Source organism: Rhincodon typus, chromosome 18, assembly GCF_021869965.1.
Source record: "Rhincodon typus isolate 14 chromosome 18, sRhiTyp1.1, whole genome shotgun sequence".
Taxonomy (NCBI): domain Eukaryota; kingdom Metazoa; phylum Chordata; class Chondrichthyes; order Orectolobiformes; family Rhincodontidae; genus Rhincodon; species Rhincodon typus.
The window spans coordinates 1,104,303-1,119,497 of NC_063349.1; the positions used below are offsets into that span (position 1 = coordinate 1,104,303).

A 15,195-nucleotide genomic window follows, 5' to 3' on the forward strand; every position below is an offset into this window, starting at 1 on the left:
CTCTGCTCCTATGATGCTGCTTGGCCTGCTGTGTTCATCCAGCCTTGTTCCCTGTATTATACTTTTGGTTAAGAATGTCAGAGATTGATCCTTTTCCTTTTGATTTTGGGGAAACATCCGTAGCTTGGAAAAAGCTTTGGAGTTTCAGTTTGGCAGAGTTTGCAGAAGTCTTAGGTGAAGCTGGGTAATGTAGAACAGTTACTCCTGACAACAAGAAACAGTTTAAAACCAGTCAGAAAAAAGGCCACCTCAGTGTAATGAGTTTAACATTAAGATTCCAGACCAGACGTGTTTAGTTAAAACCCCGAAGGATTATTTAAAGCTGAAAAAATATATGTTTAGTTGTAAGAAGGCTCACTGAAGAGGCAATCAGATACATGAAACCAGGAATTGAAGCCACAGCTAAGTCAACCCTCTGTGTGATAGAGAAGGAAATTCTGTCTAGTATTTGAGTACTACAGGGTTTAATGAAATTGTAATTTACCTTGGTTTTCAAAATCTTTAAATTTCTGCTATACGTAAAAAGTTTGGTTTATTCTATTTTATCTTTATTTCTTTTGTGTAATATACTTCTGTTTTACAAATAAAACCAAATTTGCAGCATTGTGTGCTTGCATTTCTGCGAAAGAACACCCTGTTAAATCAAAATGGAAGGTAGATTACAATCTGGGGTCTGACTTGTCCATAATAACATCAGCTAAGATCATAATAAGTGGGGACTCTCAGCAAGATTTTCAACTCACTCGATTTAATAGGGTTGTGTATTTTTATGCATAGTGGTTCTGGGTGTAAAGCAGCAGTGTATTGGTGGACATTATTGCGAAGGATTTGAAGATAGCTTTAAATGTTGCTCCATGTTTGCTAAAAGTGGAAGATATAATTTGAAATCTTTGAATAAATTAAACTGAAAAGTTAGCACATTAATTGAAGGCAGAAGTAGAAGCAGGATCATGTAAGGATGAGAAACCTCAAGTGATGATCCAACATTTAGAATTGGAAAAGAAGAATTCAGACATTGAGATGGACAGCTGAAATTAATTAAAATATAGCTAGAAGTGAAATAATTTGAGTTGTGAAAAACAGAGACTAAGGGAGAATGGAAAAACAAACAGAGCAATGGAGTTAAGAAAACTTGAAATGAAAAGGGAGAAAAATGAAAAACAGACAGAGAGAAATGGCAAGTGAGAAGGAAGACAAACAGTGAGAGATGGAATTTTCTAAAAACAAAGTGAATTCTAAGAGATAGGGAAATTGGACGATAAGTTGGTCAAAGAAAAGCTTAGAATAAAAAGGGAGAGGATATAGTAGCTTAGTGGATAATTCTGATTCCAATGAGGGATTGATTTAACTAAAAATCCACGTTTAGTGCCTAAATTCACTGAGGAAGGAATCAGAAGATATTTTACCTCATTTGAACAGATAGCCGGAAAGATGGAGGAGGTTTGGACCTTAATGACACAGTGTTTTGACAGGTACAGCTATGGTCGTGTATGTCAGGTTGTCAGAGGGACAATCTGAGGAGTAGGAAACTGTCAAACAACATTCAATGCTCATTAGCTTGTGCTTAAAGCTTATCAATTGAAATTTTCAACTACAAGAAAGAGACCCTATCAGCCATTTATAGAACTTGAAAGGGAGAAAGAAATGTTACAGGTTCAGTGGTTTAGATTGCTCAGACTAGAAAAGAAAAAACAAGAATATAAGGGAAAATCATGGAAGAATTCAGAAATGGTATTCCTACAAATTTGAAAACTTAGATGAGTGTCAAGTATACCAGGTCTGAGAAGCAGCAGTTCTGGCGGATACCAATGGTATCTGACATAGACAATAATAGTTGAGGAGATAGTTATATGGAAATCCACAGGAAACTGGAGGAAAAGAAAATCCATGGATAGAAGAGGTACTAACAAACAGACGGATGTTAAAAGAGATAAAGGAGAAAATCTGGAATGAAAAATTAACATTCTCCTATTGTAATAAGACTGAATATACCATAACCAGAAAGTTAAACGGAAGCCAGATTGCAGTGATAGGAGTGTCCAAGAAACCTTCAGAGAAAGAAGCATCAAGTAAGGAAATAGGTGTTAAAACTGTAGCAGTAGTAGTTCAAAGAGCCATGTTTCCTTAGAACGTGCTAAGAGAAAGAAGATGCTTCAGTCATGAAAATTCTTTTCTGAACAGTGACAAAGAATCAGACGAGGAGCTTTTTATGTAAAAAGGAGGTCCTTATGCTTTGAATCAAGGAGCTAAACCAATGAAAATAGTGAGATTCACTGGAGTATGTCAGTCACTGACACTGGTTGATGATGCTATTTGTCTTCCAGAGGGGTTAATGAAGTAGAAATTATTATTCAGGGGCATTCATGGAGGTTACAAACCAGGTCATTATACTGAGGGAGATTAAAGATTGACTTGGTAAATGGAGAAATAATACTGAGAGTAGTACTGAGAGGCAACATGCCATAGAACGAATTGGTTATATTTTGGGAAATGACCTGGCACGTTCAAGGGTGGTAGAACAATCAGTGGAGGTAAAACGAAGTAAAAATGCCACAAGAGAAACATCCCGGACTGTTTTCTGGACTGTGGTGTGACCAGATCGAAGGCCCATAGAATTAGATAGGAAGAAGAGGAGAGTAAGAATCATGGTAATTTTAAACAATGAACTGCAAATGTTGGAGATCAGAAACAAAAATAGGAAGTGCTGAAGAACTCAGCAGGCCTGGCAGCATCCGTGGAGAGAGAGCAGAGTTAACATTATAATTTCAGTGACCTTTTGTCAGAACTGAAAGCAGCTGTGAAACGGTGATATTTACACTGATGATCGGGTGGGGGAACAACCAATGAGAGAATAGGTAGAGACAGTTTGTGTGAGAGCGAGACAGAGAGCAAAAGCAAGAGCGAGAGAGAGTAAGCAGGAGACAGAGACTGAGAGAGCGAGAGAGCGAGAGCGAGAGCAAGAGAGAGAGAAGAAAGGATGTTGCCAGGATTGGAGAGTTTGAGCTATAAGGAAAGGCTGAATAGGCTGGGGCTATTTTCCCTTGATGCCAGAGGCTGAGGAGTGACCTTATAGAGGCTTATAAAATCATGAGGCATGAGGGGCGTTGATAGGGTGAATAGTCAAGGTCTTTTTCCCAGGTAAAGGAGTCTAAAACTAGAGGGCATAGCTTTAAGGTGAGAGAGGAAAGATTTAAGAGGGATCTTAGGGGCAACCTTTTCACATAGAGAGTGGTACATGAATGGAACAAACTGTTAGAAATGGAGGCGGGTACAATTACAAAACTTAACAGGCATTTGGATAGGTACATGAATAGGAAGTGTTGGAGGAATATGGGCCAAATACTGGAAAATAGGATATCTGGTCGATGGGGATGAGTTTTACTGAAGTGTCTGTTTTTGTGCTCTCTAACTCTTTTTGGATTTTCAGAAGGTGTTTGATTAGGTACAACACATTAGGCTACCCAAGATAAGAGTCTATGGTGTTGGAGATTCTAGATTAGTATGGATAGAGGATTAACTGTTAGAAAATAGAGATTTTGGTTAAGGAGGACATTTTCAGGATGACAATCTGTAACTTGTGGTGTGCCAAAGGTATCAGTGCTGGGGCCACAATTATTTACTATGTATATTAATAACTTGGCTCAGTAAAGTGAAAGGGATGACACAAGAAGGTGGGAAAGCAGTTGGTGAGAATGATGCAATAAGTCTGTAGTGGGATACAGATTAAGTGAGTGGGCAAAATCATGGCAGATGACATATACTGCATGAAGAATAGAGGGGCTGAATGTTATTTAAATGGAGCAAGACTGCAGAAAACTACAATATAGGGATTTGGCAGTCCTCATGCTTAAATCACAGAAAGCTAGCATACAAGTACAGAAGATAGTAGGGAAGGGAAATGGACTGTTGGCCTTTATCTCAAAAGAAATAAGGGAATAAAATTAGTGAGGTTTTGCTAAAAGTCTACAAGGCACGAGTCACAGCACAGCTAGAATACTGTCATAGAATAGAATCACAGAATCCCTACAGTGTGGGAACAGGCCCTTCGGCCCAACAAGTCCACACCGACCCTCAGAGCATCCCACCCAGAACCATCCCCCTAAAACCCACCTAATCTACGCATCCCAAACACTACGGGCAATTTAGCATGGCCAATCCACCTAGCCTACACATCTTCGGATGTGGCAGGAAACCGGAGCACCTGGAGGAAACTCACACAGACACGGGGAGGATGTGCAGACTCCACACAGACAGTCGCCCGAGGGTGGAATCGAACCCGGTTCCCTGGCATTGTGAGGCTGATCCACTGTGCCGCCCCAAACTGTGAACAGTTTTGATCGCCTTATCTAAGGAAAGATATACTGGCATTGAAGAGAGTGCAGATAAGGTTCACTAGGTTGATACCACGTCGGAAGGGATTTTCTTATGAGGAGAGGTCAAGTCGAGTCTATACTCTTTAAGATTTAGAGGAATGAGAGGTGACCAGATACAAAATTCTTTGGGGGAAGGATGGATAGTGACAAGGTACATGTGGAGAGTTACCACAGGTATAATCTCAGAACAAGAGATTGAAGTCAGAGATGACGAAGAACTCCTTCTCTCAGAGGGTAGTGAATCTGTGGAATTCTTTACTTCAGAGGAATTTGAGAATGTGTCATTAAGCATATTCAAGGCTGAGATAGACCAATTTTTAATTTGTAAGGGAATCAACAGTTGTGGGGAAAAGCAAAAAAATGAAATTGAAGATTATTAGATCTCATTGAATGGCAGAGCATACTCAATGGACCAAGTGGCCTGCTTCTGCTCTTGGAGTCAATAAGGACTGCAGATGCTGGAAGCCAGAGTCTATAGGTGTGAGGCTGGAAAAGCACAGCAGGTCAAGCCAAAGGGCAGGCAAGTCAACATTTTGGGCCGAAACCCTTCATCAGGACTGGGGAGGGGGAGGGGAGCCCAGAAAGAAATAGGGGTGTTGGGGCTGGGGGAAGGGTAGGAGAGATGGTAATAGGTGGATGCAGGTAGGGGTTATTGTGATTGGTCTGTGGGAAGGGTGGAGTGGATAGGTGAGTTGGAAGATAGTTAGGTCAGCTCAGGAATGGGAAGGCTGGACATGGAATAATGCTGGTGGCAGCTTTGAAGCTGATGAACTCAAAGTTAAGGGTTGTAAGCTTCCAAGTAAAAATATGTGGTGTTGTTCCTCCAGTTTATGTTTGGCCTCACTCGGATAGTGGATGGACATATTGGCAGGGGAGTGGGAGGGAGAATTAAAATGTGTGGCAACCAGAAGGGAAGTTGTTGGCGCATGCAGAGTGCAGATGCTCCGCAAACCAGTCCCGAGTCTGCGTTTGGTCTCCCAGAAATAGAGGAGACTATGTTGGGAGCAAAGGATGTAGTGCAGATGAATCTCTGCCAGATCTGGATGGATTGTTTTGGGCCTTGGACAGGGGTGAGAGGGGAGGTGTGGGGACAGGTGTTGCACCTCTTGCAGTTGCAGGGAAAGGTACCGGGTGTGGTGGAGGAATTGGTGGGGAGTATACAGCTGGCAAGGGAGTCGCGGAATGAACGGTCCCTGCAGAAAACAGATGGGTTGGGTTGGGAAATATCTTTTTGATGGTGCGGTCTGATTGTAGGTGGTGGAAATGTCAGAGGATGAGGTGTTGGATCCAGAGGTTGGTCGGGTGGTAAGTGAGGACTAAAGGGACTCCCTCCTTATTGCTGTTGGGGGGAAGGGTTTGAGGCAGAAGTGCAGGAAATGGAGGAGATGTGGTTGAGGGCATCTTTAATTACAGAGGAGGAGAAATTATGGTCTCTAAAGTAGGAGGATATCTGGGACGTTCTGGAGTGGAATGCCTCATCTTGGGAGCAGATACGGTGGAGGCAGAGGAATTGGGAGTATTGGATAGCATCTTTGCAGGAGGGTGGGTGAGAGGAGGTGTAGTCGACGTAGTTGTGGGAGCCAGTGGGTTTGAAATGGATGTTGGTGGTGAGTTCGTTTTCAGAGATGGAGACGGAGAGGTCCACGAAGTGTCAGAAATAGTCCAGGTGAATTTGAGGGTGGGCTGAAGGTGTTGGCAATGTTGATGAACTCCTCGCAGGAACACGAGACTGCACCAATACAGTCATCAATACCGCAGAGGAAGAGATGAGGGCTAGTGCTGGTGTAGTTGCTCCTCTGTCTAATGGTCTTATTTATGGCCTTATTAAAACAAGCAGGATACAGTATTACTACTTTGCAGAGTCTGAAACCTCAAAAGAAGTTTTTGCTAGTTAACTGAATTTGAAGCTTTTTTAAAGATTTCATTTGGTATTTCAAAAAACATTTTCAAACTTTGAAATAACTTGAAAACAAATGGCACTGATTTAGTTCAAGAATACTTGCTTGAAGTAAGCAGACTACAATCAGTACTATAATACTACAACTTGAAAAAAATAAATAAACACATTAAGAAGAAATGGGATGAGAAATGATACATCCAAAATGATTTTATGTAAGGGATGAACCAAAAACAAACCCACACAGGACTGGATTGCATGGGAAAGACAGTTCTGAAGATAAAGAATTCCTTCAAAATTAGACAATACATTCGAAGCTAAAGAAGTTAATATACATATTATATATATATAATCTGTTCTGAAGAACGATCACCGGACCTGAAACCTTAACTCTGCTTTCTCTTCAAAGATGCTGCCACATCTGCTGAGTTTTTCCAGCAATTTAAATTTTTGTTTCTGATTTCCATTATCAGCAGTTCTTTAGGTTTTAAGTTAATATACATATATTACATTCAATAGCCCTTATAGTAGATGACACTAGAAATCAACAAAATATCAACAAAGATACAAATACTTTCAAAAGCTTTTGAAAATTACTTGCATTGAGAACAAACAAAATTCTTGAAAGGGCATGACTTAAGTGAAGAAAGAGTTCAACTTCCAGGGGTATACATAGACTATTTCATTAATGATGTTTTCAAATCAGTGGAATAATGTGACTGTAACTTTGAAATTCAGAATTATTATTGGAATTATGGAGTGCTTGACAAGATTTATACATCAACATGGGATGTGGAAATCGCTGTTAGGCACTATTCATTGCCCACAAAAGATGCTGGTGTGCTACCTTAGGACAGGAGTAGGCCATTCAACCCATCAAGCCTGTTCTGCTATTTAACCAGATCATAACTGATTAGTACCTTAATGCCACTTTCCCACAATATCTCCATATCGCTTAATGTCATTAGTCTCCAGAAACTTATTAATGTCTTTCTTGAACTTAGTTAACACAACTCGGGGGTACAGAATTTCAAATTCCAAAAACTCCTCATCCTCTAATTGAAAAAATTCTTCCTCATCTCCAACTAAAATGGCCTACCCATTATCCTGAGGTTGTATCCCTGGCCAGGGGAAACATCATATCTTTATCTGCCCTCTAAGAATATTTTCTGAGATCCCTTCTTATTTTTTGAAACTCAGTAGAATAAGGGCACAGTTTCTTCATTTCCTTCTCATAAGAGAATCCCACCATCAAAGGAATTAATCTGGTAAACCTCCATTACATTCTTTGCATGGCAAGAATATCCCTCCTTAGATAAGGTGAACAAAATATGTGAGGTCCCAACAAAGCTTTATAGCAACTGCATGAAAACATCATCCCCCCCGGAACTCAAATCCTCTTGAAATGAAGGCTAGCATATTGTTTGCCTTTCTAGTTGCTTGCTGTACCTGCATGCTATCTTTTAGTAACTCATGGGACAAAGATCCTTTTGGGCTCCCACATTTCTCAGACTTTCACCATTTAAGAATTGTTATGCCTTTGTTTTTTCTACAAAATAAATAGCTTCACACTTATTTTCATTACAATTCATCTTCCTTATTCTAATCTCACTCATTCAGTCTTCTTGGAGCTTCTTTGCAGCCTCCTCACAATTTACATTTGCCCTATTTGATATCATCAGCAAATTGAGAAATCTTACAACTGGTCGCCACATTCAAATCATTTATACAGACTATGTACCGAGCACTGACCCTTGTGCCACTCCACTGGTAACAGCCTGCCATTCTGAGAATATGTTTAATTCCCCTCTCTACTCTTCGTCTATACTGGATTGCTATCTAGTAGCATAGTATATTCCCTCAAGCCCATGTGCTCTAATTTTATTTCTTAAACTCCAGTGTGGGACCTGACCGAGGTTTTCTGAAAATAAGTAATGTCTTCAAAAAAAAACTCTTAAGTTTCTCAAAAATGGTTTGTTTCTCAAAAATGGTTTCAGTTTCTCAAAAATGGTTTGTTTCTCAAAAATGGTTTCAGTTTCTCAAAAATGGTTTCTGTCCAGGGATGAGCAGGCTCACACAGGGGGGCAATGGCCTAGTGGTATTATCATTGGACTCTTAATCCAGAGACCCAGATAATGTTCTGGGGATCCAGGTTTGAATCCTGCCATGGCAGATGGTAGAATTTGAATTCAATAAATATCTGGAATTAAGAATCAAATGATGACCATGAATCCATTGTCGATTGTTGGAAAAACCCATCAGGTTCACTAATGTCCTCCTTTAGGGAAGGAAACTGCCATTCTTACCTAGTCTGGCCTACACGTGACTCCGGACTCACAGCAATGTGGTTGACTCTTAACTGCCTCTGGGCAATTAGGGATGGGCAATAAATGCTGCCTAGCCAGCATCACCCTCATTCCGTGAATGAATTAAAAAAAGGTTAGCTGGATTAGCCATGGAAACTACATGGTTACAGGTCTAGGGTACTGGGCTGGGTCTGGGTAGGGGGCTGAGTCTGGATGGGATGCTCTTCAGGAGAGTCAGTATGGACTTGATGGGCTGAATGGTCCTACACTGGAGGGATTCTATGATTCTATTTCTACTTATTGTGATCTTATGATCGTGTAACTGTTAAAAATGATAATTCAATACAAAATTAAGGCTTTTCCACCACAGATCGTGAATTGACTGGCATCAGATTGCAGAACTTATCCTCGTATCCTTCTAAACAAATGCATAACATTTCCAAAATCTCCAGGCCTTTGTCACCACTTCTGTGCCTGGATTTAAGACTTAGATAAACAAATTTTGGTTCTCTTGGGGCATTGAGGGACACAAAGAGTAGATGGAATTTGGATCTGAAGCTGAAGATCAGCCATGACCATATTGAATAACGGAACTGGCTCGATGGGTTGACTGGTATACTCATAGAATCATAGAGATGCACAGCATGGAAACAGACCCTTTGGTCCAACTTGTCCATGCGAACCAGATATCCTAGATAAATCTAGTCAAATTTTCCAGCATTTGGTCCATATCCGTCTAAACCCTTCCTATTCATATACCCATCTAGATGCCTTTTAAATGTTGCAATTGTGCCAGCCTTCACCACTTCCTCTGGCAGCTCATTCCATAGACACAGCACCCTCTGCATGAAAAAGTTGGCCCTTAGGTCCCTTTTAAATCTTTCCCCTCCCACCTTAAACCTATGCCCTCTAGTTTTGGACTCCCCTACAGAATCCATACAGTGTGGAAGCAGGACACTCGGCCCATCGAGTCCACACTGAACCTCCAAAGAGCATCCCACTCAGACCCATCCCCTACCCTATCACTGTATTTCCCACCCTAGAAACTATGGACAATTTAGCATGCCTGATCCACCTGAGCTATACATCTTTGGACTGTAGGAGGAAACCGGAGCACCTGGAGGAAGCCCACGTAGACAACAGGAGAATATACAAACTCCACACAGACAGTTGCCTGAGGCTGGAATCAAACCTGGATCCTTGGTGCTAACCACTGAGCCATCATGCCGCCCCAAGCCAGGGAAAAGACCTTGTCTATTTACCCTATCCATGCACCTCATGATTTCATAAACCTCTACAAGCTCACCCCTCAGCCTCCAATGCTCCAGGGAAAATAGCCCCAGTCCATTCAGCCTCTCCGTATAGGTCAAACCCTCCAACCCTGGCAACATCCTCGCAAGTCTTTTCTGAACCCTTTCAAGTTTCACAACATCCTTCCTATAGTAGGGAGACCAGAATTGCACATAGTATTCCAAAAGTGGCCTAACCAATTTCCTGTACAGCCGCAACATGACCTCCCAACTCCTATACTCAATGCACTGACCAATAAAGGCAAGCGTACCAAACACCTTCTTCACTATCCTATCTATCTGCGACTCAACTTTCAAGGAACAATGAACCTGCACTCTGAGGTCTCTTTGTTCAGCAACACTCCCCAGGACCTTACTATGAAGTACGTAAGTCCTGCCCTGATTCGCCTTTCCAAAATGTAGCACCTCACAGTTATCTAAATTAAACTCCACCTGCCACTCCTCAGCCCATTGGCCCATCTGAGCAAGATCCCATTGTAATTTGAGGTAATCTTCTTTGCTGTCCACTGCACTTCCAATTTTGGTGTCATCTGCAAACTTACTAACCTATGTTCACATCCAAATCTTTTATAGAAATGACAAAAAGCAGTGGATCGAGCACCAATCCTTGTGGCACACCACTGGTCACAGGCCTACAGTCTGAAAAGCAAGCCACCACCACCATCCTCTATCTTCTACCTTTCAGCCAGTTCTATATCTGAATGGCTAGTTCTCCCTGTATTCCTTGTGATCTAACCTTGCTAACCTGTCTACCATGAGGAACTTTGTCAAACGCCTTACTGAAGTCCCTATAGATCACTCCTGTTCTTGTTTCCCATGTTGTTGCAAGATCAATCTAAACAGGGATTAGAGGTTAAAGAGTGTCAGAGGGGACAGTATCTGTAGGAGTGAAGGTTAAACCACAATCAGGAGCAATCAACTCACTTGTTTCTTTGGCAGCTTGGCTACTGACTTGTGCCTAAACAATTCCTGAAATATAAAAGCAGACAAAAGTAATCAACAAAACCTGGGGTAATTCTCTGCACTGGATGTAACAGGAAACAACTCTCTGAGCAAACACAGTAATGTTTCAACTATCGACCATCACATACACGGAGTGGGATGGGATCCTGAGACAAATGGGAAATTGTGTATAGTGTTAGGGATGACACACACCACAAGGTTAGAGGTCAGATTAGGCCACTTTATAAATGAGGCCACTTGGTTGTGGCAGTCTTATTCAAAAAGGCATCACACACCCAACAGCAGTCACATTGTCTATACAGTCAGAGATTAAAGATGAGGCACCATCCACAGGAGAAACATTGGCACAGACCAATATCTCAGTTAACAGCCTGGGCATTGTCAATTGACAATCGGTCCACAAAAGAGGGGTCAGTGTGATTGCAAAGACACAAGGCAAGCAAAGGAAAGTCCAGCCAGATGATTACACAGTCACAGAAGAAAGGGTCAACTGTTGACACAGGTCGCTCTATACGTGGGATCAGAAAGGACAGAGGTCATTCTGCACATGGGGTCAGTGTGGATGGGAATACTCTGTACACGGGGTCATTGTGGACAGGGTCAGTCTGTACACGGGCTAAGTACAGACAGGGTTCACTCTTATACAGGGTAGGTTATGATAATATTTATTGGCTACCTGTTAATCACTAACTCACATCTTTCACTGGCAACCTGGTTTGCATCTTAGATACATAAAGATCCTAAAATAGAAACAGACAGAAACAAATTGATCCGAAATCATGACAGATTTCCCTATCCCAGGTTTACAGCAACAACTTAGTGAGTAAATTTCTGAAGAAGGATCCCGACCGGAAACGTCGGCTTTCTTGCTCCTCTGATGCTGCCTGGCCTGCTGTGTTCCTCCAGCTCCACACTGTGTTATTAGTGAGCAAATGTCTCTGCTGTGTACAAAGGGACAGTGTGTACACACAGACAGTTAGAACAGGGCTCACTCTCTACACAGTATCAGTGCAGACAGAGGTCACTGCACTAGGGTCAGTGTGGACAGGGATCACTCTGTACTCAAGGCCAGTGTAAACAGGGGTCATTCAGTACACTGGCTCAGTGTGGACAGATGCAATCTGTACATAGGATCAGTGTGGACAGGCGTCATTCAGTACAAAGGCTCAGTGTGGACAGAGATCACACTGTACACAGGATCAGCGCAGACATGGGTCACACTGTACACAGGGTCAGTGCAGACAGGGGTCACACTGTACACAGGCTGAGGGCGGACAGGGGTCACACTGTACACAGGGTCAGTGCGGACAGGGGTCACACTGTACACAGGGTCAGGGCGGACGGGGTCACACTGTACACAGGGTCAGGGCGGACAGGGGTCACACTGTACACAGGGTCAGGGCAGACAGGGGTCACACTGTTAACAGGGTCAGGGCGGACAGGGGTCACACTGTACGCAGGGTCAGGGCAGACAGGGGTCACACTGTACACAGGAACAGTATGGAACAGGTGTCACACTGTACACAGGAACAGCGTGGAACAGGGTCAATCTCTATTATCAACAGGGGCTAACTTACTTGTTTCTTTGTCTTCCTTGTCTGTGTGCCTTGTTCTAAACTATCCTAAAATGAACAAACAACGAAACATATATATCAAAAAATCCCAGGATCGTAGTCTGCAGTCGGCCTCACAGAAAAGGATCCCCCACAGGTTCATTAACTATTTCTCCAGACTTGGAGTGGCACGTGAGGATTCCGATTAAAACAGGATCATTCTGTATGTGATAACTTTGTTTGGAGCTGGAGGAACACAGCAGGCAAGGCAGCATCAGAGGAGCAGGAAAATTGACGTTTCGGGTCTGGACCCTTCTTCAAAAAAACTTTCCTGCTCCGCTGATGCTGCGGGGCCTGCTGGTTCCTCCAGCTCCACACTGTATTATCTCTGACTCCAGCATCTGTGATTTTTACAATCATTCTGTGTGTGCTTTCGCATTTGCATAATATTCATAACTGGCACAAGGGAAAGATGAGAAAGGGATCAGATTTTGCAACATGTCAAACGACAGCAATGGCCGTGCTGTGCAGTTGCTTGGTGCGGACAAGGCTCACTCTGTACATGGGGTCAGTGCGGACAGGGGTCGTTCTGTACACAGGGTCAGTGTAAAAAGAGGTCACTCTGTATTGGGGTCAGTGTGGACAGACGTCACTCTGCACACAAAGTCAGCGTGGACAAGGATCAGTCTCTATTATCAACAGGGGCTAACTTACTTGTTTCTCTAGCTTCCTCATTTGTGTTCCTTGTTCTAAACTAGCCTAAAATGTACAAACTTCGAAAGACACACATCAATAAATCCCAGGATCACAGTCTGCAGTCAGCTTCACAGAAAAGGATCCCCCACAGGTTCATTAACTATTTCTCCAGGTTTGGAGTAACATGTAGGGATTCCGTTAAAATGGGTTCATTCTGTGTGTGCTTTCTAGTCTGCACAATGTTCACAACAGGCACAAGAGAAAAATGAGAAAGGGATCAGATTTTGCAAAGTGTCAGAGGACACCATAGGCCACAGTGTACAGGTACTCAGTGCAGACAAATGGCACTCTGTACATGGGGTCACTCCGGACAGGACTCACTCTGTACATGGTTTAGTGTGGACAGGAGTCAGTTTGTACACAGGGTCTGTGCAGAAAGAGGTCACTCTGTACACAGGGACGTTATGGAGAGGGGTTACTCCGTGTACGGGGCACGTTATGATAATATTTACTCTATCTGTAACCCACTAACCTACATCTTTCACTGGCACCCTAGTTTGTATCTTAAAAACATACAGGTCCTAAAATAGAAACAGACAGAAAGAAAATCCTCTGAGATTTCTCTGTCCTAGATACAGAGCAACAGATTCATGAACAATTGTGTACATGGGGTCAGTTAGGACAGGGGTAATTATCTAGATGGTCTCAGTGTCTACTGAGTCACTCTGTCCACGTGGTGAGTGTGTACAGAGGACACTCTGAACAGGGGTCACTCTGTACACAGGGTCAGTGCAGACAGGGGTCACTTTGTACTCAGGCTCAGAGCGGAGAGGGGTCATACTGTACATGGGGTCAGAGTGGTCAGGGGTCACTTTGTACTCAGGCTCAGAGCGGAGAGGGGTCACTCTGTACACAGGGTCAGTGCGAGCAGAGGTCACTTTGTATTCAGGGTCAGAGTGGAGATGGGTCACTCTGTACATGGGGTCAGAGTGGTCAGGGGTCCCGGTGTACATGAGGTCAGTGCAGGCTAGGGTCACTCTGTACACGAGATCAGAGCGGACAAGGGCCAGTCTGTACATAGGGTCAGTGCAGACAGGGGTCACTCTGCTACACGGGGTCAGTGCGGACAAGGGCCAGTCTGTACACGGGGTCAGTGCGGACAAGGGTCACTCTGTACACAAGGTCAGTGAAGACAGAGGTCACTCTGTATACAGGGACAGTGTAGACACGTCACTATGTATACAGGGTAAGTTATGATAATGTTTACTCTATCTGTGACCCACTAACTCACATCTTTCACTGGCACCCTGGTTTGCTTCTTAGATACATAAAGGTCCTAAAATAGAAACAGACAGAAAAAAAAAATCAATCAGAAAGCCTGTCAGATCTTTCTATCCCAGGTGAACAGCAAATGTTGCTGTTGTGTACAAAGGTTCACAGGATCAGTGTTTAAGCACAATACAATGTGGAGCTGGAGGAAAACAGCAGGCCAGGCAGCATCTGAGGAGCAGGAAAGTTGATGTTTCGGACCGGAATGTCAACTTTCCTGCTTCTCTGATGCTGCCTGGCATGCTGTGTTCGTCCAGCTCCGCACAGTGTTCTCTGACTCCAGCATCTGCAATTCTTGCTATCTTTTAGTGTTTAAAAACAGCCAGATAGAACAGGGGTAACTCTGGAAATGTGGTCAGCAAGGAAAGGGTCACTCTCTATACAGGAAAGTTGGAACAGGGCTCACTCTGTTCATTGGCTCTGAGTGGACAAGGGTCACTCTGTACATGGGGTCAGTGTGGACAGACGTCACTCTGCACACAAAGTCAGCGTGGACAAGGATCAGTCTCTATTATCAACAGGGGCTAACTTACTTGTTTCTCTGGCTTCCCCGTTTGTGTTCCTTGTTCTAAACCATCCTAAAATATACAAACTTAGAAATACTTGCATCAAAAAATCCCAGGATCATAGTCTGCAGTCGGCCTCACAGAAAAGTCGGACAGGGGTCACTCTGTATGCGGGGTCAGTGGGGACAGAGGTCACTCTGTATACGGGGTCAGTACGGACAGGGATCACTCTGTACGTGAGGTCAGTTCGGACAGGGGTCAC

At 43.1% G+C, this 15,195-nt stretch overlaps 1 protein-coding gene across 1 annotated transcript in view; it reads right to left on the reverse strand.

Moving 5' to 3' along the window:
* Positions 1-15,195, reverse strand: part of mical3a (microtubule associated monooxygenase, calponin and LIM domain containing 3a) — a 385,628-nt gene that overhangs the window by 164,850 nt on the left and 205,583 nt on the right. The window contains exon 15 of the mRNA XM_048607801.1: positions 10,811-10,855. Within this exon, the coding sequence (XP_048463758.1) occupies positions 10,811-10,855 (45 nt within the window). The remainder of the gene's footprint in view (positions 1-10,810; positions 10,856-15,195) is intronic.